The sequence below is a fragment of the Cyclopterus lumpus genome, chromosome 19 (genome assembly GCF_009769545.1).
Source record: "Cyclopterus lumpus isolate fCycLum1 chromosome 19, fCycLum1.pri, whole genome shotgun sequence".
In the NCBI taxonomy this organism is placed as follows: domain Eukaryota; kingdom Metazoa; phylum Chordata; class Actinopteri; order Perciformes; family Cyclopteridae; genus Cyclopterus; species Cyclopterus lumpus.
In genome coordinates this window covers 11,225,195-11,252,028 of record NC_046984.1, presented here as the reverse complement: position 1 = coordinate 11,252,028, position 26,834 = coordinate 11,225,195, and the positions used below count along the sequence as shown (strand labels likewise).

General features: G+C 40.7%; 1 protein-coding gene across 2 annotated transcripts in view; it reads left to right on the top strand.

The window, feature by feature from the left end:
- The window catches only part of LOC117748317 (zinc finger protein 385C-like), a 32,040-nt gene extending 5,828 nt beyond the window's left edge, over positions 1 to 26,212 (top strand). The window contains exons 2-8 of one of the 2 annotated variants that reach the window (XM_034557928.1): positions 15,655 to 15,815; positions 16,368 to 16,478; positions 21,063 to 21,246; positions 23,327 to 23,575; positions 23,794 to 23,996; positions 24,166 to 24,264; positions 24,822 to 26,212. In XM_034557928.1, the coding sequence (XP_034413819.1) occupies positions 15,655 to 15,815; positions 16,368 to 16,478; positions 21,063 to 21,246; positions 23,327 to 23,575; positions 23,794 to 23,996; positions 24,166 to 24,264; positions 24,822 to 25,052 (1,238 nt within the window). In that variant the 3' untranslated portion in view covers positions 25,053 to 26,212. Of the gene's footprint in view, positions 1 to 15,654; positions 15,816 to 16,367; positions 16,479 to 21,062; positions 21,247 to 23,326; positions 23,702 to 23,793; positions 23,997 to 24,165; positions 24,265 to 24,821 lie in introns of both variants that reach the window. The other variant, XM_034557927.1, reaches the window with a different exon arrangement.
- The last annotated feature ends 622 nt before the right edge of the window (positions 26,213 to 26,834 follow it).

The window sequence follows — 26,834 nt, the reverse complement described above, 5'->3', positions numbered from 1 at the left end:
ATTGTGAATTATTTTGGCCAGGATAATTGTGAAAATGTTCATATCGCCCCATGCCTATACAACTTAAGCAAGCGAGATATTATGCTCCATCAAATTAACGAGATAACTGTGGGGATGGAGAGAGAAAGTAAAAGCAAGTGCTTATTTTTGTTATAATATGAGGGAGATATTTAACATGTTTGACGAGACAGAAGTTCATGAGTCAGTTTGGGTGAGACCATTCATTTTCCTTTTGGGGCTCAATTCACTATCCAGCAGCGTTAATGACTCATTATTCTAATCGTAGGGTAATGAGTATGGCACAGTATGGTTTTAATTGCAATAGTGATGGCGCAGATTATCATAGAGAGCAATTGTAATTAGTCTACTGTACTCTGACTTGGTGCTGTGTGTCATTGAAAGATTTATTTATTTGTGCCATAACAGTATCTATAACACCTGTCATCAGTGCCCGCGGAGCCAAGTTTGCAAGTCGAGTGTAAAGTATCATATGCCGACATTATTTGTGTCTGTGACAATAACACAAATCACACATCTGATTGTTAAAGAATCCATATGTAACAGAAACAAATCAGACAAAATGATTTTCTCATGTCACTATGTGAAAATAAAAATCCCTCCTACTTACTGTTAAATCTCAAAAAACTTTTGTAAAAGTAAGAGTTATATTTAGGTCAACGGTTCAAAATAAAAAAATGGTTGAATTGTGATATAAACCTTACAGTTGTAGGAAATGTGTCCATCCACCACCCAACTATAACACAATTACTCTCCTGTCATATTTTGACAGAACTAGATCCCTGGTGTAATCATGTCTCTTTTACGACATCCTTTCATGATACGGGAACATTTCTTCCAATACATAGAGCATGTATGCTGTATTTGCATTTGAACACATTGTTATTAATTTCACAAATTCCCTTGATTTTCTGTACAGTGTGCATACAATCTGAATGGATAAATGTGGCATCCTGTCTAATTTCATTTGTGTTTAAAGAAAACGTGCCCTCCTTTAATAACAGAGACTGACAGCCTCAATCAGTCATTGTAGGGTGTTAATAGTGTGACTGAGCCTGACTGGTAACCACTGTGGGAGCTCAGACGCACACACTTGTTTATCTCACATTGCATTGATTTACATTCCCTATCCAAACCATGCGCCGTATGCTAAACCCCAACCCTAACCTTAATGTAAATCCAATGTATTCTAATGCAATGTGATTATCGTACATATACATACTTGTACTTTACTTGTATCTTACTTCCCTAGATGTTTATAATAATTAATTATTACACGTGATGTCATCGCACCTCTCTCATTGCACCTCTCAACATGGCGATGCCTGAGCCGGTGCCACGTGGCTAACAGCGCTAACAACGCTAACGGCACTAACAGCGCTAACAGTACAAACTGCGACAAACGTGCTAAAAAGCTAACAGTGTTTTTTTCTGAGGGGGAACTGGAGGATGTTTGCTGCACATCTGTGATGGCGCCATCAGCTGTAACCACTGTATGGGAGCAGTGCAGAGCGGTGGCTGTGAGCTAACCAGTGGGGCACGCTCACATGCACTAACATTTACTAAAAGAATACATGATCAGTTATGTCAACAAACAAAGGATGTATATGTGCCCTTTTATATTAATCTGTAATAATCATTTTGATCGCGGCATTATTGAGTTCTAAAACATCAAAATATGAAGATTCATGGAAGGAATTTCTCCTCAAAATCATATCAAACTTCTCGTTGTACATGTAGAAGCTTAGAGTGACTAACATCATGCATTTTTCCAAATGTGCCCTGGGAATGGAGCTTGCTGCCAAGACCAACTACATTAAGTCATTTTAATGGTTTAGACACATGTCATGGATTTCTGCTATTTTTTGGATTTGCCAAGAACTCATGCAGCCTCAAGATATCTGGTAACCAGGACTGTGACTCTCAGGGGTATAGAGGCCATGTGGGACTGTCTATTGGGCACGCAGAGAAGACACTGAATGGTTATTTCAGTATATTAAAGATTAAATCAGCTGATCTCTAAGGTCTGAGAACAATACAGTATGGTGGAGATGAAGAGAAGAAAATTAGGATTGGGCAAACTGATTTAAACTTGTTTTTTTTCTGTTAGATTTGACTCTAGGACCCGAGGCCTGCTAATTAAATGAGTTTTCCTAGTTTGGCTGTGGTGGCAGTATCAACAGCAGCCATTAAACAATTTTGCATTAGAAACACAGAAACACTCGTAAATGAGCTGTTAAACAGTTTAGCAGCTCATCAAACATGATGATGGCTATGTGAAATAGTGTTCAGACAGAAAGCAAAGCAAATGTTCACCTTGCATCATCTGTGTAAATCTGACCGCTGCAGTCAGTGGTCTGCCTTCTCGAGAATGCAACTCTGTAACTAATATACCTTTAAACAGCAAATCAAGGAATAGGAACTGGCAAAAAGTTTACAAAACTTACTGAGAGTGCTTTTTCTGAGGTGCACCCCAGCACTTTTTCTGTTAGAGAAAAACGCTGTATGGACACTCAGCCTATATCGTCTTGAGTGGTTGCTCTACGATCGATTGTTGCTGAAAAGCAACAATAATTCATAAATGTGCAGTTGCGCACCTGTATGAGCTGTGAGACACACCCCTCAACAATAGTGCTATAAGGAGAGCAATATTATATTCTTTAAGTCTTACTGCTTATTATCATAATAGCAATCATTTAACACAGCACCACAAAACTTCCAATCAGACAATGTAATACTGTATGGAGGGATCGTTAGTCCCCAATGTTAATCTAGAGGAGGATATTTACATGTCTGATCAGATTGTCATGAGATTTGGTATCCAAATTACTTTAGTGACATCCTGGCCTTTTTAAAAGTCTTGAACCACGATTTGCTTGCTGTGGATATTTATGGTCCGTCGAGGATGAATGTTTTTAGATCATACTTTTGGTAACCGTTTTTCTTCCAGTTTTACAATCACGCTGTAAATTGGACGCAGTCCTAATCTGTCGGGCAGATTGGCATGAGATTTACTGAGCACATTCAAGTTCCAGTTTGGTTTTCATTTCACAAAGTCTAGTGTCATGTGTCAAATGAAAGGATTTTAAGTTAAACTGCAAAACTAAACAGTCAGTCTAACTGATATCCAGCACTCAGTGGCAACATGACAATTTGTTGTGTTGAAGTATTTTCTGTGAATGGACTCTCGAGGACACTGGCACCGATGCTCCTTCCACATCCTTCAAAACAGGAGTTGTTAGCCTGTTGCTCTGCTCTCTGAATTCTGCTGTCTATATAAACTTTGAGGACTAGTGCAATGGTTAGTCAAAAACGCTCCTTGGATATGTAACAACCAAGACTATTTCTAATTTTTGACATGCATGAAGTTGGCTTTGCAGTATATCTACTTCCTGCTGATTACATAAACGGGTGCTGACAGAGGACATTTTCTTTTTCCTTGAGAATGAATCTCTCTTTTGAGTGGTGACAAAGGATTGAGGTCAATTGTTACAGAAACTCTTAAATGGCTCAAATGTTGCACACACTTCAATTTAAGATACGCGCGAGTGTGCGCGCACACAAGTAGTCACACTCACACACTCAAACTACACACTGTCAGCAAAATGCATTCATGTTTTGGTATTTGCTGAAATGCTGACTTAAATGAAAATATTGAGCCTCCCAATCCGGCGATGTGCCTTGGAAATCAAGCAGAAAATGCAAAACCTGCTGAAATATGCAGCTGTTAGGAGACATGACATTGGCCAAAAATGTTGCCGACAAATTCTAGTGCTCTCTAATAGGGTTAGGATTGTAATACACTGTTGAGATGCGTGTATAATTAGATTAGCTGCTGCGAAGTATGGACGATTTGAGTGTTGATACTTTCAGCCTTGAACCTTTTCTTCAGACACGTGGTTTACCCAACATGATGCCGTGAGTAGGCTTACATTTTCCTTCCAAGCATTTCATGAAGTGAACAGAGGTGTTACCGCTAGGTAAGAGTGACCATATTTTCAAACCCCCAAACGGGGACCCTCAAATGTCCCACATGTTCATGCACACACACAAGCATTCTTATCGTGATTGGAGATCATTATCGAAGTGCGTAGTACATTCAAGCATGTAAAACGCGCCCTGCTGAGATGCATGTATTAGATGGCTGTCGCTGGCGTTTTCCCTGCCGAAGTAGGTCCCAACAGTGCTACTTCCTGGTTGTAACCAGCACTTATGTTTGGCTGTCTCAGTGTGATCTTTTACATCAGCATTTCCATCATGCGCGACAGAAAAAATGAGTGTGTACAGAATGCAACATTTTTGCTGAAAGGTAGGCTACTTTACAAAGGAAGGAGTAAAGCTGGAGTTATGGGTGCCGTGTCTTCGATTTTGTCATCAGAGGATGTGTGTGTGTGTGTGTGTGTGTGTGTGTGTGTGAGGAGGGGGGGGGGGTCTGTGCAGACATCCACATACAGGCAATCTGGTGTGACCGCAGCGTTTGTGTGAGCGTCCGTTTGGTAGATTATTTAAATTGTGGGAAATACCAGGACATATTTTGGTAGTGAATTTTGAAAACTGGGACATTTTAGTGTTATACAGATATTTGTCAGGTTTTGAGACATCCCGCATGAAACTGGGACAAACTGGGACCTCGGTTCAACGTACGCTAAGTTGCTTACTAGGTTTTAAGCTAGTTAGCCTGACATGCTAACACGTGAGAGCAGACAAAAACGATTCTCCAAACCTTTTTAAAGGCCAAATGTGACTTTACTACAACCCCATGCATGTGCTGATGCTAGCCTGTATTCTATATTGTATCCCTAATACATTTATTTTGGCTTGCACCAGTTAGCAGAGATCCTGTGTCTCTCAGCTCTGAAGCCAAGCCGCTAATGCACGATCCTTAAGTCTCACTCCACGAGGCAGACAGCCAGTAAGGAGCATTCAGACAGAAAGCTGCTAATTACTAAGTTCATGGGGCGGATAAAGCTGCAACAGACTTTAAATATCAATAAGTATGTGCAGCACATCTGCTGACTGCCGTTCAGCAGGTCTGATTAGACTCGGGCTTATCTCAATTCAAGCAGATGGTGGCAGTTTGTTTTACGTGTGCTTGATAAAGACGTGCAGAGCGTTATGGAAGGGCAGAGGGTCGGTAAAGGAAACAAAACAATCTGAGCTGCACTGATAATACATTCACACTTATTCCCCAGCAGATCGACGTTATCACTTAAGGTTTGTTTATGCTTTATGTCCACGGAATCTAAAAGTGCATCATGTGCATTCAATTTTAATTTGGTGTTTACATGTCTTTCCAAACACAAAGTCTTCTCAACATAAAGAAGATACATCAATGGATGATAATAGTGAGAGTAAATCAAATCACTCATTACCAGAACATACCAAGTATCTTATTTTCCTAATGTACCAGACAGGGCAGTTATTGAATATGCTATAATTTGATGCCAGTATTAACATTAGACAAAATATTATGCCCTGTGGAAAATCTGTGGAAATAATGTAAATAAAACTTCCCACCGTAAAGTTTTTGTTTATTATCGGATCTGCTGTTTCGTGCCCGCAAACTGGATGGAAATTATGTGGACGCGTGATGAATGTGGACTCTCGTTGTTTTTAGTTTAATTCTCCTGTGTGAACATTAAGCGCTGCTTGTGTCTTTTGCAGAGTAATCACAATGCCCTGTGATTTTTCTTTGACCAGAGGACACTGGTCCCAGATTTCACCTTGAACAAATTCCATAGAAATGTGTGGTCCCTGGGGTGATAATGGGCCCACAGTGCTCCAGTAGAAAGTAGGCCAGATTATCGCGGAGAGCCTGATCTGGGTTGGATGGTACCCCGCAGGTAGAACTTCTCAGGAAGCTGCTGGCTCTGCCAGCTGTGGCTGTGTGAGTTTAAATAGACAGTGACAGCCAGTGAGATAATTTGCCTGTTGGTCGCCAGTCGTGGCCTAAATGTACTTTGTCACAATAAAGATGATTTATTTAAAGACCACACAGTGCAAGGCGGGGGCAGCATTTTAAGCCATCATGGAAATTAGGCTTTCACTTCCACCGTATTGTTTCCAGTGGAGGGAGCTAAGCGGAGCTGTCAATGGCAGTTTTAATGGATGCTAATTCACCCTCCAGAGCTCATCATAAATGCCGAGCTCTCTCCCTGTTGTGTAAGCAATGAATGGCATCATCATTACTGCAGAAACGCAGTGCGCTAACCACTTCTGTTTTATGACTCAAGCTATGTGCTTCATGCTATTATGAAGTGGAAAACATACCATTCAATTTTCATCGTTAGACAATGTGTTATGCAAGCTTTAACAGCAAAACCCTGTCAGAAGGTGCAACACTTTTTAGCATTTCAATTCCATGTTCCTCAGGACTTAATCCCTATTTGATTAAACCGTATGTTATGATTGAGTGCTATTCTGCAATAGAAAGATAACTGGTAGTTAAAGATACAGTGATCTGCAACATAATGCACTGTGTAGTAGTGACCTAATGTAATGCGTCAAACCATCTCAGTTATGCCAATGAAAAACAGCTAATTTTAAATATACTCATCATAACAGTATATTCATATATTAATTATATTCAATATGTCCATTAATGTGTTTTTTGATGCTCTGATTGTAATTATCCTAAATCTAGTATCAACAGTAAAACACAATAATCCAAGTGCCCAAATACCCATGATGTCATATATAATATACTCCAAGTTTTTCTGGAGTATTAACCAATTGTAAAATGTAGAAGCTCTTTAGTCAGTGGCAAATGTCAACCAGTTTAACGCAGATGGTTAAAATTACACTCTAGGTAAGATTCAGAATGATGATCCCTGTAACGATGCTTTGATGTCAGCACCCGATATTAAACATTACCAACGTTGTGGTTTCCAAAAGGGAGGAAATACAAAACCCCCAAAACACAGATTATATTTGACCTAATGTGAATTTAGTATTAACTCAACACATAATTTAATCATGAGCTGGGAACCTTAAAAAAAGAAAGAACGTACACTGTACTGTGACTGTGGCTTTTTTATTTTGCAATTAAAATTGTTTTAGTTAAATAACTATCTTTTCTTTTCTGCAGGTTAATTGATCTCTAAATGTCCCGTAGGTGTGAATGTGAGAGTGAATGGTTGTATGTCCCTACATGTGCCCTCGATGGACTGGCGGCCTGTCCAGGGTGTCCCCTGCCTTCGCCCTATGTCAGCTGGGATGGGCTCCAGCGCCCCCGCGACCCTAATGAGGATAAGCGGTATTGAAAATGGATGGATGGATGGAACTATCTTTTCAGTGATTTTACGGCCGACTGTAACTTGTATATTTTTGCTCAGAAGATGAAGTTAAGAATTACGTTACATGGCAGCTTGTATCAGTAACACAATACAGCGTAGAGGCAATACCACAATACAATATAGTAACATTCTAAGCAGGAAGATTCCTGAGGGAATAAAGAAAGTCCCAAAAGGTCACAGACCTGCGGGGTCAAGTCAGTCTGATTCAAAGCTCACCTACGATAATGTGAAAAATTATATGCATTTTCCTCCAGTTTTCGATCTGCATTTTGTCTTGCTCTAGATTAAGTTTACTCCACAATGTATCTGCCACTCTGACTAAATGTTCTCCCATGCATAATTCATTAAACATTGTATTGGTGATATTATAGAAAAATCTGTTTGATGCTTTCCCACATTAAATTCAGTGAAGTGAAGAAACCGCCCTTATTGAGCTGTTAATGTCACAAAGCACCAAACAGAGGAAGCTCATCAGGGGATCTTGGTAGGCGTCAGAAATGAGAGTGTGCCTCCAAACCGCCATGTTGGTTTAGACTGAAGACTGTCTGAGACCGATGATCCCGGGAAATGCATTTACCATGAAAGGAACCAAAGCAGCCTTTCCTCTGATGCTTTCACTCTGATTTGCCGCTATGAAAGCGTCTCATCCCCCCCTTTTTACATCCTTCATGAAAAGATGCCATTTCCTTCCCTCTGTGATTGCTGTGATGTTGAGTCACCCGGAGACTAATCCTGGAAATAATAGAGATTAAGCTTTTCCCCCAGATTTTTTCAAGGTGCTATAATTTCTCCAGCTCATAATCTTTTATCCCTTCTCAATACGTGAAGGTTGGCTTCTGTGACCTACACTCAGAGCCTCCAAGAAGAAGCGATCTTCCTGCATTGAAGTGAAAGTGAATTCAGATTAGCGAGCAGGAACTGGATCCTCAAAAGTGACACGAGCCAAACTCTATTGACTGCTAAAGCCCTGCTAAAAGTGTAATGGATTAAAGTGTGCATTCGTCTGCTCTTGCCCGCGGTCGTTAGCATCTCCCGCTAACTAGCCTGCCTACAGTTTTGTTTAGGGTAACATTCGCAGCTCTGTTCTGCTCTTGACTGGACTTTGGGATATTTACACTCCAGAAACATCAGCCAACTTTACCTGAGATAGTGTATCAATCAATGTAGTATATGGTTGTATAAATATATATGTATAACATGGGTCATCAACTGCTGAAGATGCACATGTTAGCCTAATTCTTTTAGCAACATATATGTAGCCATTTAGTGCACAGTAATTTAGTATTCAAACAAAAAATATCCATCCATCCATCCATCCATCCATTTTCAATACCGCTTATCCTCATTAGGGTCGCGGGGGCGCTGGAGCCTATCCCAGCTGACATAGGGCGAAGGCAGGGGACACCCTGGACAGGCCGCCAGTCCATCGAGGGCACATGTAGGGACATACAACCATTCACTCTCACATTCACACCTATGGGCAATTTAGAGATCAATTAACCTGCAGCATGTCTTTGGACTGTGGGAGGAAGCCGGAGAGCCCGGAGAGAACCCACGCTGCCACGGGGAGAACATGCAAACTCCACACAGAAGGACCGCTCCGACCGGGAATTGAACCCACAGCCCTCTTGTAGTGACACCACATCAGTAAAAGCTATTCAATTATAGAGTTGACAAAAAAAGCTAAATGAAGGTCAACGGGAACCAGCCAGACAACACTGACCACACAGAATAGAGAGCGAGACGCAGACAGTAGTCATGATGTTCATTCTATTTCTATCTATATATTTTCTGCCTCAAAGAATACATAATACGTCTAATAAATTTGCTAAATTAAATGATTATGTTTTCTTTTTTCTTTTTTTAAATGCATGGTAGTTTAGCTGGGCTTCTTCCACACTTGTATGTGAATTTATTTTCCGTCTTAATTGGTTAGCTACATCCCTCTACTGAGCCTTTTTATTTTAGGTAACGGGTATTGAGTTCATGAGTTCTGAGGTGATGGTTACATTACATTACATGTCATTTAGCTGACGCTTTTATCCAAACCGACTTACAATAAGTGCATTAAACCATGAGTCCAAACTCAGAACAACAAGAATCAAGCAAGTACAATTTCTTCAATAACGTTAAACTAGAGTACTATCCGTAAGGGACATTTAAGTGCTACTAGAGTGGTACTACGGCTCTACCTTCCCTATTCAAGGTATAGTCGGAAAAAAGATGTGTTTTTAGTTTGCGACGGAAGATGTAGAGACTTTCTGCTGTCCTGATGTCAATGGGAAGCTCGTTCCACCAATGAGGAGCCAGCACAGCAAACGTGATTTTGTTGAGTGTTTAGCTCGAAGTGAAGGAGCTACAAGCCAATTGGCAGAAGCCGAGCGAAGTGAGCGAGCTGGGGTGTACGGTTTGACCATGTCCTGGATGTAGACTGGACCCGATCTGTTCGTAGCACGGTACGCAAGTACCAATGTTTTGAAGCGGATGCGGGCGGCCACCGGTAACCAGTGAAGGTCGCTGAGGAGCAGAGTAGTGTGGGTAAACTTCAGGAGGTTGAAGACCAGTCGAGCAGCTGCATTCTGGATGAGCTGTAGAGGTCAAATGGCATTAGCAGTTAGACCTGCCAGGAGGGAGTTACAGTAGTCTAGCCGTGAGATGACCAGAGCCTGGACCAGAACCTTTGCCGCCTTCTGAGTGAGAAGAGGTCGTATTCTCCTGATGTTGTACAGCATGTACCTACAGGAGCGTGTTATTGTGGTAATGTAGGCAGTCAGGGAGAGTTGACTGTCGAGTGTCACACCAAGGTTCCTGGCAGTCAGAGTCGGAGCCAGCACTGAGTTGTTGAAGTTAATAGTCAGGTCGTGGGTGGGAGAGCCTTATCCTGGAAGGAGGAGAAGTTCAGTCTTGTCCGGGTTAATTTTCAGGTGGTGTGCAGACATCCACTGAGAGATGTCGGTCAGACAGGCAGAGATTCGTGCTGCTACCTGTGTTTCGGATTGGGGAAACGAGAGGATCAGTTGGGTGTCGTCAGCATAGCTGTGGTAGGTGAAGCCATGCGAGCGAATGACAGAGCCGAGAGAGTTGGTGTATAGAGAGAAGAGAAGAGGACCAAGGACTGAGCCCTGAGGGACCCCAGTAGTCAGAGGACAAGGCTCAGACACAGATCCTCTCCAGGTTACCCGGTAAGAGCGGTCGGTGAGATAGGATGAGAAGAGTGAGAGCGCGGTGCCTGAGATACCCAGGTCCTGGAGGGAGGACATGAGGATCTGGTGGTTCACTGTGTCAAAGGCAGCGGAAAGGTCTAGAAGGATAAGGACAGAGGAGAGAGAGGCTGCTCTAGCAGTGTGAAGCTGCTCAGAGACAGCAAGGAGGGCAGTCTCTGTTGAGTGGCCTGCCTTGAATCCAGACTGGTGGGGGTCTAGAAGGTTGTTACTGTGGAGAAAGGAGGAGACTTGGTTAAAGATAGCTCGCTCTAGAGTTTTGGAAAGGAAGGGGAGGAGAGAGACAGGTCTGTAGTTATTGACTTCAGATGGGTCGAGAGTGGGTTTCTTCAGGAGAGGGTTGACTCTTGCCTCCTTCAGAGAGTTAGGGAAACAGCCGGTTGAGAGGGAGGTGTTAATAAGATGGGTGAGAAAGGGAAGAAGGTCAGGAGCAATAGACTGGAGAATGTGAGACGGGATGGGGTCAAGGGGGCAGGTGGTTGGGCGGGCAGAGGTTACCAAGGTAAGAACTTGATTAGGAGACAGGGGGATAAAAGAGGAAAGCGAGGTGGAAGAAGATGAAGTTACTGGAGGTGTAGTTATGGAAGATGGATTAGTAAATGAAGAGCGTATGTCGACAAAGTGGCTTGGTAGAAGGGTGGAGGGAGGGGGTGGACCAGGGGGGTCAAGGAGGTTGGAAAAAATTGAGCAGAGCTTTTTAGGGTTAGATAAAGGATTCGATTCTGGATTGGTAGAACAGACTTTTGGCTGCAGAGATAGACGCAGAGAAGGAGGAGAGAAGAGATTGACAGGCGAGCAGGTCGTTGGTGTGTTTGGATTTTCGCCATTTCCTTTCCGATGCTCGCATAGTGGCTCTCTTGGCGCGCACTGGTTCCGACAGCCACGGAGCCGGAGAGGACTTGCGGACCTTTCGAGTCGTAAGAGGACAGAGAGAATCAAGAGAGGACGACAGCGTAGAGAGGAGAGTGTCAGTGGCAAAGTTAGACTGCATGAGTGAGAAGGAATCGGTTGAAGGGAGGGCTGACAGAACAGACGAGGCCAGAGAGGAGGGTGAGAGGGTGCGGATGTTGCGACGGACAGGTGCAGAGTCCGTTGTGGGAGGGTTGTCAGTTCCAAAGATTGGGAGAGAGTACGAGATGAAGAAGTGGTCAGAAACATGAAGTTTCTGAGTTACAGTGAGGTTAGATGTGGAGCAGTTTCTGGTGAAAATATAGTCAAGGTGGTTGCCAGCTTTGTGAGTAGGAGGGGAAGGACTGAGAGAGAGAGCAAAGGAAGACAGTAAGAGTAGCAGGTCCGATGACTTCTCTGTTATTGTGGTTATTTATAAAAAACTAATCAAGGCCTTGCTGGTTAACACATTCCCAGCATGATTGGATGAAACTAATACAACCACAGCTTTAGTCCATCAAAGTTTTTGTGAACCTTTCTAGATGAAAACGTGATGGATAACTTGAAAGGGACCATCACATCGCCACCGCAATCCTTTTGTCGCCTGATGTTGTACAAATTCTCACAGATGCTGCCAGTTTCTAGTTGGTTCAGCTCAAAACGCAGTTAATTAAACGTTTTGCCCCACTGTGTTTTGTGAATATGTGCGTAGGAGATTAATGAGATCAATTTTAGATTTGTGTAGGAGAGGGAATCAATGTCCCCAAAAGTCACACTGACAGGCAGATTAAGGACACCGGCCTAGCGGAGGGAAAAAACAAAATAATCCGCCCGTGGTTGTCTCTCTTTCACTTTCGCTCATTTCTCACTACTCCTGATTCCGTGTCACGCAATTCAATACACTTTATTGGCATCAGTGGTGCGTGAACGGTCCTGGTGGGGCATTTAAATGAAATTGGAATTCATCATAAACTAAATCAAATCAGTCAAAACGTGTTAATTCATGTTCGTTTTTTGTGTGTTTTCTACAGAGATCTGTGTTGCACATTACACATGCAGGATCAAATAAGCAGTAATAATAAGCATACCTTGGACTCTTAATAGTAGAATTTTAAATGATTACAGCTGGAGTGCCAGTAAACCACTGAATAAACATAATTAACAGTCCAAAAACAAGACAACAAGTAATTTAATGTGTATTTGATGAAGATTATAAAGATGTAACAACTTGGCGAAGAGGAGTTACCAATGGCCGTAGCTTAAAGTAACAGATTATTGATTCCATATTTCTTCACATGTTCAGACATTTGTTTTGTTTTGTTTGTCTTTCATACATGCCTGTAGTTTTTCCACTTTTGGTAGCCACAATTTGTCAGTCCTTTCTCTTCTATTCTCACTGTGGTGATTCTCTATACAGCGACAGAAATAAAACTGCCAATTTGTATTTGTGGCTTTAAATCATATAGAAATTCACTTTTCTTTTGTGTTTGTGTGTTTGCTATCCGGGGTTCCAGACAGACAGTTTCAGTTTGTTAAATGTTTAGTCTCTCTGGTTTGAGATTATGAGGCAGCGCCTGTCTGGGGTTAATCCCTCATTGGCATGCTGGAGTTATTTGGTGGGTCAGTCTAGTGTTGGCCATCTGAGGGAGTTGAGTATTTTAGTCGTTCATCTATTTTAACGGTTCTCTTCCTTCAACGTAAACATTTGAATTTGATGGAGCCACAATTGCTTTTATGTTTTTTTGTTATCACCTTTTTTTTGCCAGGCTTGAGCTGGGGATGACAATGATGGTTGGTCGGTCGGTCGGTCCACCACTTTGCTCCAAATGGAAATATATCAAAAACTATTGGATGGATTCTCATGAAAAGTTTTGCATTACCATAACGTTAATGTCTCAACAACTATTGCGTGGATTGCCTTTACATTTTGGAAAGACATTTATCTCCCCCTCAGGATGAATTCTAATAAGTCAGGTGATTCCTGTGAATATTTGGATTCGTCCAATACTTTGGTTTATGAAAAAATATCTAAAAAAATAATGATATTTCCATCAGCCTAAGCTGTACTTTGTGTTTAGTCCTAATCAGCAAATGTTAGCACGCAAACTCACTAAATTAAGATGGTAAAAATTGACATATTTCAGTTCCATATATAAAGGCTGTTTGCATTACTTTGAATACGATTTAAAACAAATTCTGGCAGGCTTTTGCCATATTGACTGCCATAATTAAAGTACCGTAAGACGTTTGTATCTGCAGGCGATGATAAAACAAGACGTGCTGCTGCTCTTAGTTGTTGCCTAAAATCAACTCAAAGACACAGAAAAAACTCAACAACTTTAATCTCTCTAAACCTCTTTTTATATGACTCCTAAAATCATATGCCTGCATTAAGTATTCCCCCTGCAATACAGTTCATAACATTTATTTGAGCATGTTTTCATTCTGCAAATGATTTTCTTTTCTCTTCCTCTTCTTCTGTTGGGTCTCTCTTCTCTGCTCAGGCTTTAAGAACCTTTTTGAATATGGGAAGAGATTAGTTAAAGCATGCTAATGCTCATAGACTTTCAAACCTGTCTCATCCCAAGAGATAAAACCTGAAATCTAGAGGTGAAAGAAGCAGGAAATTGGGGGAACTTACTTTATTGTTGCTGTATTTTCAGCACTATGAAATCACACAATTCGACTCGTACTTAAAGACTGACTATACATTTAATTATAATCTGTGTTTTGGTAATATATGGTGCAACAGTTTATTCACATATCTCCTCGCAGACCCTAAATCCAGAGTTACTGATTCAACGCTCTTCATCATCCAGTCGTCATCTGGTATGTGAATACTTTCAGTTTTTCAATGCAGAAGTCTCCTCATACCAGCCGATGCTTCCTTCAGCTGTCTCTTCAAACTCCTCTTGGCATTTTCCGTCCCACTAAGGCCAAACCTTCCCTGCACCCTCAGTAACCACAGATTTGAAATCCACACCAAGTTAAGCTCTGTCTGTCAAATAGAAGAAAAACACTTGATATCATAAGAAAAAAGACAGCTACTTGCAACGTGTTGGTTTTTCATCCAACATTTTGTTCTTTTTTATACCTCAAGATAGTTCGATCAAAACTGTGTTTTTCTAAAAATATTTATGAGGAGTTTCAGCAGTGAATTGCAAAGAATTACTTAATTGTCAACTTTGAGTAAAGTTTAAATTTTTTGTGGAGAATTGTCTGTGTAACCGACAGGTTTTGATGTCAAGTTCTTATAATTGAATGATTCAAGAAGCATAACATCCTTTCTTGTTCTGAATAAACCCGAGCTTCAAGTGTCATTGCTTTATACCTGAATCATTACCTAGAAACACTTATGATTGCTTCAATATTACCATTTTCATTGCTAAGTATCTAATCGATATCTAAAGGAACTGCCCTTACCCCTGCCCTCACCTGTTGTATATTTATTCCTAATCAATATTCAATTAAAACAAACACAACATTTAAACAGAAACTGACTCCAGATCCACTGCTTACTTTTATTGATTTTAACTGATATTTACACATGACCTTTTACCTTCACAACCTCATGACTTTTAGCATACAGGCATTACAATAATCACCATGCTTATGTAAGATTATGCATTTCGATGTGAGCCCACTAATGTTTACTTTGGGTCTAGACAAAGGTCACTGCTGTGCTGCTCTTTAAAGCATGAGCAGTCTGAAAGCATTTAGGCCAACTAAAGTTAGGCGTGACGAGACGAGAGGTCATGTGAAAGGAGATTTTAAAGCATGATGATATTGCTGTTGGATTCATTCAACAAAAAACTAACTATGTTTATTCACATCCTTGCAATTATTTCCTCTTAGAGTTGACTGACCAAAATATGAGAGAACAAATCTGAGGAAGAACAAAACCACACACTTAGTGCTGTGTTTAAAGGCCAGAGACATTTGTCAAGATAAACTATGGAGTTGTAAATCAGGAAAAGGCCACACAACACCTCTCATTATTTATCCCATTACTGAAGTCATTAAAGCTTCACTGAGTGAATCATTCATTGTGCGAATGGGTCTTGATCTCTTATGCCGTGTGCTGAACTCTTTATCCCTGTGAGTATATGAGGATGTGCAGCTTTGGTGGCCTCAAATGAAAAAGGGTAAAATGTGTGTCTCTCCACATATGCGTTTGAGATCTCAACAGAAGGAAAACAGTCGTCACAATGATGTGATCATCCCTGCTGTAGGTGCTCTCTCTCAGAGCCAGGTCCACCCACTCCTGGGCTCCCTGCCTCTGCCTCTGCCATGCCGACCCTTCCAGCCACAGACTCATCCCCATCTGGAGCACTTCCTGCCGCTCAGGATCAACAGCTCCACGCCGCTCAGTCTCTTCCCCAATTTTAGCACGGTAAGATACCACATCACATTTCTAGTAAGCACACATGAGGCTGAAGTGATTCCAGCCCAAAACAGAACCTTCATTTAGAAAGAAAAATGAAAGAGTATTTTACATTGTTTTAATCGCTAATAATATTGCAGAAATGGCAATATACATACATATATGGATTATATATATATATATATATATATATATATATATATATATATATATATATATATATATATATATATGAATGAATGAATGAATGAATGAATGAATGAATGAGAGAGAGAGAGAGAGAGAGAGAGAGAGAGAGAGAGAGAGAGAGAGAGAGAGAGAGAGAGAGAGAGAGAGAGAGAGAGAGAGAGAGAGAGAGAGAGAGAGAGAGAGAGAGAGAGAGAGAGAGAGAGAGAGAGAGAGAGAGAGAGAGAGAGAGAGAGAGAGAGAGAGAGAGAGAGAGAGAGAGAGAGAGAGAGAGAGAGAGAGAGAGAGACTGTTTGCACTACTCTCTGAATTCAAAAGGTATCCCCAACTTGATGCAGGACCACCATGTTCAAGTATGTGCATTTGTGTTCTTAGATGGACCCAGTGCAGAAGGCAGTGATCAACCACACCTTTGGCGTGGCTCCAGTGCCCAAGAAGAAACCCATCATTTCCTGCAACATCTGTCACCTGCGCTTCAACTCCACCGTGAGTTGTTGAATGTTTTCCTCTGATATCACAGAGGAAAACGTTTCTTCTTTTGAGCTCCTTTTGAGCTTTCATCTGGTAAACTAAACAAACGTTTAAAAGCGGGTCTGGATTTATTTTTTATTCACTGCAGGAAGGCAGAAAAATCATCAACCTGTGATGCATTTTTATATATTATAAATTAAAGTGTTAAATCAACATTATCTCACTTTACTCTCTGTGAGACTCTCTTGATGTTTACTGTCAGACGTCCACATATTTATGTGTTTAATGTTTTTTGCATCTTAATAGTCTAAAAACAATCTTACGGCAGGCTATTCTTCTTATCAGTCCAATCGGTGTATTTCTCCAGCTTCCATTTTCTTAATCGACTCGTGGGTTCTGAAAAGGAAACCAGTCAGCTAGTTCTGTTGCTTTTTTCCTCAATACCACACCCCATTCATATTAATTTGGCTCCCACTCCTATGGACTTCGTTTGTACATATTTGCATTTATATTGTCAGGAGGGACCTGGTTGAATGACAATGACTCCTCTTTTGTGAAAACTTGAAGAAAGCAGGACACTGCCGCAAGCACATTATACTTCACTTACTTCCTCATCTGTCTCTTTCTCTCTCTGCTCTGTACTTTTGGACAAACAGTGATGCTGTAAAGGAGTCTGTTGTCTAGCTAACAGGCTCTCTCCTCCTCCCCTCTGTGTCACCTGCAGCTGAGCTGAGAGTGCTGGTTTACCCAGGAGTTGGATGCCAGGTTACAGGCAGGTACCAGGTCCCAGCAGGGGGCTGCACTGAGCGGGTGGAATTTGCACTTGACAAAGAAAATTGACTAAAGGAATAGTTCAGAATATTTCAAGTCTATTAATATTGTATACTCACTGCCTGTGTAGTGCATACATCAAGTTTCCTTTTCACAGTCATTCCAATGTTGTATTTGTATGTAGTGCAGCTTCAGGTTGCTATTTAAAGTTCAATGCAATTCTGAATTCACAGTTACAAACTATGATTACAAAGTTCCACCAAAGCTAGAATTATTTCAAAAGGGATTTCATAGTAGTTTGTCATGCTAAAGTTTAGTGCTTATTTATGACCATTATCACTAAATATGACCATTATCACTGAAGTCATAAGGATTTACTTTCTGGGAGCCATGAATGTCTGGATCAAAATCCGTGACAATTGTTTTCGTATAACATGTTTTCAGTCCGCCCTCGATGGACTGGCGGCCTGTCCCGGGTGTCCCCTGCCTTTGCCCTATGTCAGCTGGGATAGGCTCCAGCGCCCGCGCGACCCTAATGAGGATAAGCGGTATTGAAAATGGATGGATGGATGTTTTCAGTCCCTAAAAATGTCTTGAGATGGACTCCTCACTTCTGGGGGCTTCAAAACGGCAGTTGCAAACCAGTGGTAACGTCACAGTGACTACGTCCACTTCCTGTATTCAGTCTATGGTTTGGATCAAAGTGGTGGACCGACAGGCCGTCATGCCTAGAGTCGTGCCGCTAGTGAGGCTAATAAGGAGGAATTCAAACCACATCAATAGAGAGGGGTGTTGACCAAAGTTTAATTTTCAAGGCTGTAGATTTAGTGCTGTTTAAAATCCAATATTAATTCTTATTATTATTTATTATTATATTATTTAATATTATTATTATTTGGTATTAGATTAGATTACACTTTATCGTCATTGTAGTACAAGTATAATCAACAAAATGCAGTTTAGCATCAAACCATATGTGCAAAAAGTAGAAAATTATCTAAAGCTGTAATATTTAGAAAAAACAACAAGGTGTAATATACGCAGTATGAACTTGTGCAGCTGTTACAGTAGGCAAAATATATGGTGCAGGTATAAGTACAATGGAAAGCTGGATTTGTTTGTTCAGTATGAAGACAAAGATAGATGGCTGTGAAAATGATGTCTACTTATACTACATAACCCACGGTGTGCATAAAATAAAGAAATGGACTTGAATACTTTCAAATTATTCCTTTAAGGCTGCTAAACTCACTGGAAAAAAAAGCATGAACGATTCAAGCCTGAAGGATCACACATGATATTCTAATTTTGTTGCCCTTTCGTTGAAAATAGTTGTGGCTTATTGTGTATGGGCATCAGTGGTGTGAGAATGCATAAAGCAGCTTGAATCAAGGTCAGCAGAGGCCAAGCAGCCCTGACAGTCTCCCTGAGGTGTCTTTAACTGAGGATCCTTTGCCGTCCTGGGACACTTGTCCTACATGTTAATCTCTCGTGAAGTTACTATGTTGGAACATAGTGAACACATACTACACTGGCGTGCCAGATAGTACGGTAGTATGAATATTGGAGCAGACTCTTCCCTCTGACTCAGTTGAAATTAACGCTGAATGATTAGTGTGCACTGACATTCAACGTAGCCAAAGGGGCCGTTCACCCTTTGCTCAGCCCTGTGTCCCCCGCCACACACTTTGATCCATGGTGGTACCCTTTCTGTTTGTGTAGCAGCATAAGCTTCATGCAAAGTGTCGATGGGGAGACTCGTACCCCACCACTTCATGCACAAAGTCACTAAAGGATCACCTCTGCACACTGTGTACACAGCGTGTGCCTGGAAACTGGATAATTTGAGCAATGACAAATTATCTAACAGCCTCGTGTGAAGCTAGATACTTGAAGCCTTGTTACACTGTTCAAAACGCAGACTCTCTGTTGATTTAGTTGCGCACTTGTGTTCTTCAAATGCACTCGTGTAGCAAAAATGTGTGGTCTTAAATGTCAAGGCTGGTTATCTTTTATGTTTTTGTTATTGTTAACAAATCCCATCAAAAGAGTAAAACTATGAATTCCCTAATCCATCGAATTTCTCGACTATGTCTGTGTCCCTTTTCATTCCTATGTCAATAGTTTTTCAAATGACACTCATAGTATACATATAGTTGACTTAAAACAGCTGGTTACTGTCATTTTTAGTGACTAAAACGGCGACTAAACAAAGTGACAAACACACATTTGTCACTTTGTCACAAAAATGAATCACAGTACATATGTTCATGTAATAAAGGAACATGTAGTGCTGCTCATTTTTAGTCGTGTTTGGACAACAATAGAGGCATTATGGCACATGAACGAAATATATCAGGCTTTTGGCTACTCAGACTATACTTGTTAATCAATTAATTGTTGGTTTTGGTCTTTTCACCAGATTTATTCACAATAAGAACATTTTAGAATATTGCCGGACCTTTCTTTTAAAACTTCTGCTAGTTTTGTTTACTTTATGTCATTTATAGTTTAGCTAGTTTATAGCTCTAGTGGTTCATTTGAACTTGTCATCCTCCGAGAGTAGGTTATAGGCCTTTTTTTGACATGTCAGTCAGAGTAAAGAAAAAGCACAGATGTAAATAATACAATGAATGATGACATAATCCTACATAGTTGCTTCCGTTTCTGAGTCATGGTGTTGTACATGCTGGCTTACTGTCACACTCACACTGTCATGGTTTACTGGGACACCTAAATAGCACAGATCCATCTCTAATGTTATTAGTAACACCTGTGCTGTTCCTCCAATAACAACTGAACGTGGTTGCTGTGAATAAGGCCTATTTACCCGAATATCATGAATACTCTATAAAATAGTTACTTTTTATTCAGTATTAAACAACCAACAGGTCCATTTAATCAAAGTGCATGTTGTACAATTTATGTACAAATAATAGAAATAACCCTGAGATTCACGCACCAGCTTCTTTCAGGGCTTTTAACTGCTTCTCAGGTCTTCTTCAGCAGATGGAGTTTGCTCATTTGTCATGAAGATGGCTCAGTCATCATAGAAAATGTTCTTAATGATTAAGCCAAGCTGCTATATAACATATTCTGCAGATAAATATTGTTGTAGAAAATGAGAAACAAAGCAATAAAAAAAACTGCTACTTTATTTCTTCATTATTATTGACTTTATTGCGGTTTGTTGTATAACCCCAATAATGTTTAGATTTGCTGTGTTGTACGGAGATAAATGTTTTTTTGCTTCAGTTGTTTTGTTTCAGTCTTCGTGCACTTCTACTTGCTGGCTCTTGCGTTATCTACAAGCATCCAGAGCCATTTTGGGCACAGCCCCAAATGTGTTTTCTCTCACAACAGAGGAAGGCGCAGGGGGCATTTTGTATTGCAGGATAGGACATGCACACAGGCCATTTTCTGTCACAACGAATCAGTGGAAAGATAAGCCAGTGAGCTCAGATGATGGTCATGAGATGCCATGAGCCCAACTGATGCTCATTTGTGCACAGCCGTGACGGCGATGATTATCAAAATGCCGATGTGACTCTTCCTCCAAGTCAAATGCTCAATCGCATTATTTATCCCTGACTCCATGGACGCATGCGAAGCCAGAGAGACTGAACAGATGGAAAGATTACAGTTTACTGATTTCATGCTGTCCTTCATTAATTTAATCATGTCAGTGATTCTGTTCATACCCTTTACACTGAATGTGTGTGTGTGTGTGTGTGTGTGTGTGTGTGTGTGTGTGTGTGTGTGTGTGTGTGTGTGTGTGTGTGTGTGTGTGTGTGTGTGTGTGTGTGTGTATATGTGTGTCACGGTCAGATCCAGGCAGAGGCCCACTACAAAGGTCACAAACATGCTCGCAAGATGAAAGCCTTGGAGACTCAGAGGAAGCGGCAGAAGAACGGTCACAGTCCGACAACAACACGAAAAGACAGAGGCCGAGAGAGGGGGATGATGGGAAGAGGGACAGTGCCCATGGACTCCCATTTGAAAGACATAACAGGTATACATTGTTCTCTATTTAAAGGCATTGCATCCTCTGAGTAATAAGTAGTAATTGGTGAGACGTAAGCACTAAGTCTTGGGTAGCTGCCACTCAGCTGGCTAATTACCAGCTATTATCCTGTCCTGCTATCATTGGCTCTGTCAGATAGGTAACTACTCATCAAGCAAAGATGAGAAAGCCTTAAAGAGATACTATTTGAAGAGAGATGTAGTGGTGTTACTTACTTTTAGTTATATTTCAGCTGTAAATCAACAGTGGCTCAACACAACTCCTACTCTCGTTCCTTGTAGGACAACACATTTGTGTTCTAAACGTCTGAAGACCAGGTTCTTTCTTGTCTGAAGTATAAACTGAAAGTGTCTTTTGTTCCTGATGCTCTGCACAAAACAAGTTGTTGTGCTAGCTAGGATATGCCCTCCCTCTCCTTGTGCTTGTGACATAGCTCTTTACTTGATTCTGTAAAAAACAATATAAAACCTGCCACGTGCAACTTTCTATTGCACTTGTGAAAATTCCCCCAAACCGGTCTTTAATTCATTACATTACATGTCATTTAGCTGACACTTTTATCCAAAGCGACTTACAATAAGTGCATTAAACCATGAGTCCAAACTCAGAACAACAAGAATCAAGCAAGTACAATTTCTTCAATAACGTTAAACTACAGAGTACTATCCGTAAGTGCCATTTAAGTGCTACTAAAGTGCCAAACTACAAAGTGCTATCGGTAAGGGACATTTAAGTGCTACTAGAGTGCTACTACGGCTCTACCTTCCCTATTCAAGGTATAGTCGAAAAAGATGTGTTTTTAGTTTGCGACGCCCCTAATTCCCAGACAAAATACTCCGGACATGAGTGTCCTTATTGGAATCTCCAGCCCTTGATGCTTCCCATATTCTTAGTGGTATAGCTATTGGACCTTCTGCATCACTCAAGAGCTGCTGTGAGAGCAACAGCTTTGCTTTCTTTTACTCACTTCTCATTCTGCCTGACTTAAAAATGTCAACCCCTTCCTTTCTTTACGCTGTCCAGCTGTCCTTTTAATTATTGATCTCTCCCCTCCCATTTTGTTCCAGCACCTATCAATTTCCGTCAAACCCCACAATGATAAGCTTGTTACATTCAGCAGTTGCCATGGTTTTTGATTGATGGTGACAGAGAGCTCCAGCAGAGGGAGAGAACAATGATGAGATGGAGGAAGAATGATGGAGATGGCAGGAAAAAGATAGAAAAGATACTAAAATTAAAGAGAGATGATGGCACAGAGAAGAAAGTAGAGAAGAAAATTATAAGATTATATGAAATAAATAGGAAAAAGGAAAAAATGAAAAGTCGACTGCACAAAAAGACAGATAAGAACATGAAAGAATAGAGGATCGCATTAGTCAAGAAAATCTATTTATGAAGTGATTGTGTAGAAGGCATGTATTGTTGTGGCATTATAGAACTGTTAATTAACCATCCTGAGTGATTTTGCTCATATTTCTTTATCACAAAGCTTAAAAGAAACCCAATAAAATGCTAAAATCTTTATGAGCAGCATATAAACATTTATAAACAATGGATTCTAACAGACTGTAATGTAGTTGTAAGCACATTAAGTATTCATTTATGTAATTTGGGGGCACATATAAATGGAAATTATTATCGTAAAATACAACTGTAATAATACATTAGTAATAATAACACTCATTATATACTATTACAGCCACATTAAAGTGTGTCTTCTCCCTGTTTAACATTCATACACAGTACATAAACATTCCCAAAATAGTTTACGTACTGCGTATGAATGTTAAACGTGGATTTAATCTAAAGTGTTACCACAATAGCTTGACATGTGTTCACTATCAAAACACCCTAAATATTGTCTGACTTCTCAAGCTGCATACAATTGAAGCTGCTATAATTAATACTTGAATTCTTCGAGAGCACCAATTGTCATCCATATAATAATATCACATTCATATTTACTCTTATTCTCATCTGGATAAAATACCAAGAAAAATATCATATTATAAAACCAATTCTAAATGGGCTCATAGTGCAACTTCCATGTGTATTCATTCATCCACAGGCCTAAGTACTTCTTCCCAACCTGCACAGCAGCAACCAGAAAACATCCAGGAAAGCTTGCTGGAACCCACCACGCCCTCAAAGCCTTCACACGCAGACTCCTCCTCACTCCGTTCTCCTCAGCCCTCACCACAAATCTCCCCTGGCACTCAACTCAATGATCTACCTTCAGACAGTCCACCTGTGGAAGGGTGCAGCCTGGCCAATGGTTCAGCCCCACACTCTGACCCTCAGGGGAGCACCACGGGAGGTGAGGAGGAGGAGGTGGTGAAGGTGGAAGAAGCTAAAGAGGTCAAGAGCGACACAAAACCTCTTCACTGTCCTACGTGCAAAGTCACACTCAATTCCAGCTCCCAGTTGGAGTCTCACTGTAGTGGTATGTTCTAAAATACTACTGCTATTACTTAGTTCAAGTTCGTAAGTTTATGACTCTCACATTCAGTCCTCCTCTTTGTTTGGCTGAATCAGGCTCTAGGCACAAACAGATGCTTGATGGTCACCACAGCAGCCAGTCACAACGCAGGGTCAAGATGACATCATCGCACAGGCCCACCAGCCGAATTAGGCAGCGAATGGGAAACAAGACCAGATCAGTTGTGGGTGTATCCAGCCAGCCGTTTCACTGTGAATTGTGCCAGGTGTCAGTCAACTCAGAGACACAGCTGAAGCAGGTATGTGGGTTTATCCTGATCGAAGGAATACGACTAATGTTACTACTCACTAAACTGCTCACCACTGTATACAACCCCTAACCTTTGTGTTCTGAAGGAAAACTACCCAGTGTGTTGGCTGTCAGAGCTGTCCTGAATGAATCACTTTATATTCCTGTTCCCTTTTTAGCACATGTGCAGCAGGAGACACAAAGAGCGTTTGGCTGGGAAGCCTGTCAAGGCGAAGTTCACGCCCTATAATAAACTACAGTCCAGTGTTATCTTAGCGGTGAGAATTAGTCATACACACACACGCACACACAAATATTTGTAAGAAAATACACAACACGTGCAAATCTTAAGCTCTGCCGAACACATGTCAACATATGTGCAAGTCCAATGGCTGCTTTGTGGTTGATACAAATAATATATTATAGACACATAAATAACTAAAAAGTACTTTTACTTTACTGTTTATGTGAAAAACACCACTGGTCTGGTCCAGACTAAAATATCTCAACAACTATTGGATTGCCAGTTCATTTTGTTCATGGTTCCCAGATATTAAAACATCTGATATTTTCGATAGTGCCATCATCAGGTCAAAATGTCAACGTGTCCAGTACTTATAACCGATTCCTAATACCTGCACAACTAATGATGTCCCCATGTACTTAATTTGTAGTGCTAATTAGTAAATGTTAGCACGCTAAACTAAGATCTGAACGTGATTAACATGATGCATGCTTGAACATCAGCCTGTTAGCATTTTACTGCTTGACTATAACATGGTTTCAGACTCTCGGTCTTGTTTAGACTGAATGTGCCTCTTGTCTTTGCTGTCAGACCAAACTGGCCTTGCAGAAGCAGCTATCTAAGGCCCTGCCGGCAAGGTTCCTGACCAACCCCCTCAATCACGCTGCTTTGTGCGCCATGGCGCCTGGACCCTTGGCGCTACGGCTGCCGCCGGGTCCCACAGCCTTCATCCATGGTCCACTGATCAGCCCCACACTCTTCAGGCCTGCCCCAGGACCTCTGAGGGCCACACATGCACCTTTTATCTTCTCTCCTTACTAGCAATGAGCCACGCTAGGCTAGAGGACGTACAGTAGACTGGACCTAACCTAGCCACATCTGGACCAGCAGTAAAGATTAGCTTGGTCGGAGGACAAAGCACGGGACACCCTGAGGGACACCAGTACAATGTTATGCCATGATATCAGCATATCAGCATGTCAAGTTTGGCAGGTTCAAGTCATAAGAACAGTATGCACAATCCCCTGGTGTGCATTGAGATTTCCCTGCAGACTGACCAGTGAAGCACCATCGCTCAGCCGTTTCCCCTCAACAAACTTTTGAGTGCATGTTCCCCAGAGTCTGGACCCCTCTTGAAGCCATAATGACAAGAATCTTCTAGTTTTATTTATAGGACAGTAATAGGCTAATACACTAGAGTGTGTCAATGTGATGTGTTTGTTGCCAAAATTATTTTAATTTCAGAGCTTTCTAGTTGTACTCTGAGAACAAGTACAATACTTCATTCCTGCTTTAAATCCAGATTGAAAGTGGCTATTTCCATAAAACTACCACCTTCCTCCAATGAAAAAACAAAGGAGATCCATAACTTGCAATTGCTGAGGATATTACATCTCAACAATTGCATATCTTTACAGCTATTGTCTGATGTGGAGGCCTTCTCTGTATTTTGATGGATACATGCTTTCATTTTTTGTTGTGTGTTTCTCTCTTGCTCTCTGTGTTATGAGGTGACAATCAACCAACACCCTGATACGATGCCAAGAATACTCGCCATATGGAGACAGACTATATATAATGCATACAATGAGATGGTTTTAATTAAAGTTATAAGATTTATGTGGATAAATAAGTTACGATTTACAGCTTGATGCTGTTTGTGCAATATGAAGATACAGGCTGATGTGTGCTACTCCCCAAAATGTTAATGATTTTTTCACAGATATTTAAATGTAACTTTTATGTATTTATTAAAAATGTTAGTTTTTTTATAGAGCTGTATTAAAAGAACGTTCTTTAGAAATCCCCTCCCACCTTTTATTGTGCTGAATCATCCGAAGCAATATATGTTTTTGAAGTGTCACCTGGTAAAAATTAATGACAAGTGTAACTGTGCATCAATTGCAATAATGTAAATGATTATGTGCTAAACATGTCAATACTGTATTATATATGAACTTATAAATAGTCATGTTTTTTTACATAGTTGTGGTTTGTCGTTCTTCATATGCAAATACAAGTCCCTTACCATTCATATTAAATATACAGTAAATAGAAGCTTACTTCATATATGACTATAGTTATGGACAAGGACACTGAAAGGTCTTTGATCAATGCACACTCTCAGTAATAACTATCATCAGTATAATACTGTTCATAAATCAAAGATAAGTGAAGCAAAATGACACTTCACGTCAATCCTTTCGCAGGACTGAAAATTACATTTTTGAGTATGAGAAAATATAACACAAAACTCAAAGTGGCTGGTAACTATCCCCCTTGAGTACATCCCATACTTTGTGATACTCTTCTGCCATCTAGCGGTATTTTGTAAGCAAGAGCAAGATAGAATAACCTGTAGATGGGAGATGCCGGTGATATTTCCTGCACTAATTAATATACATCAATATAAAAAAAAAAAGTTATGAATTTGAGTAGTTACCATGTGTTTCATTATAATGGAAGTACAAAATATGTAAACGACATCTAAATATCTTTATTATTGATGCACTAACCCCAAATCCGGTTTAGTTTGCATGACGGAGAGCAAATTCTGAACATACAGTGTTGTGTTTGTATGTTTGCATAGAGCACTGTGCTATG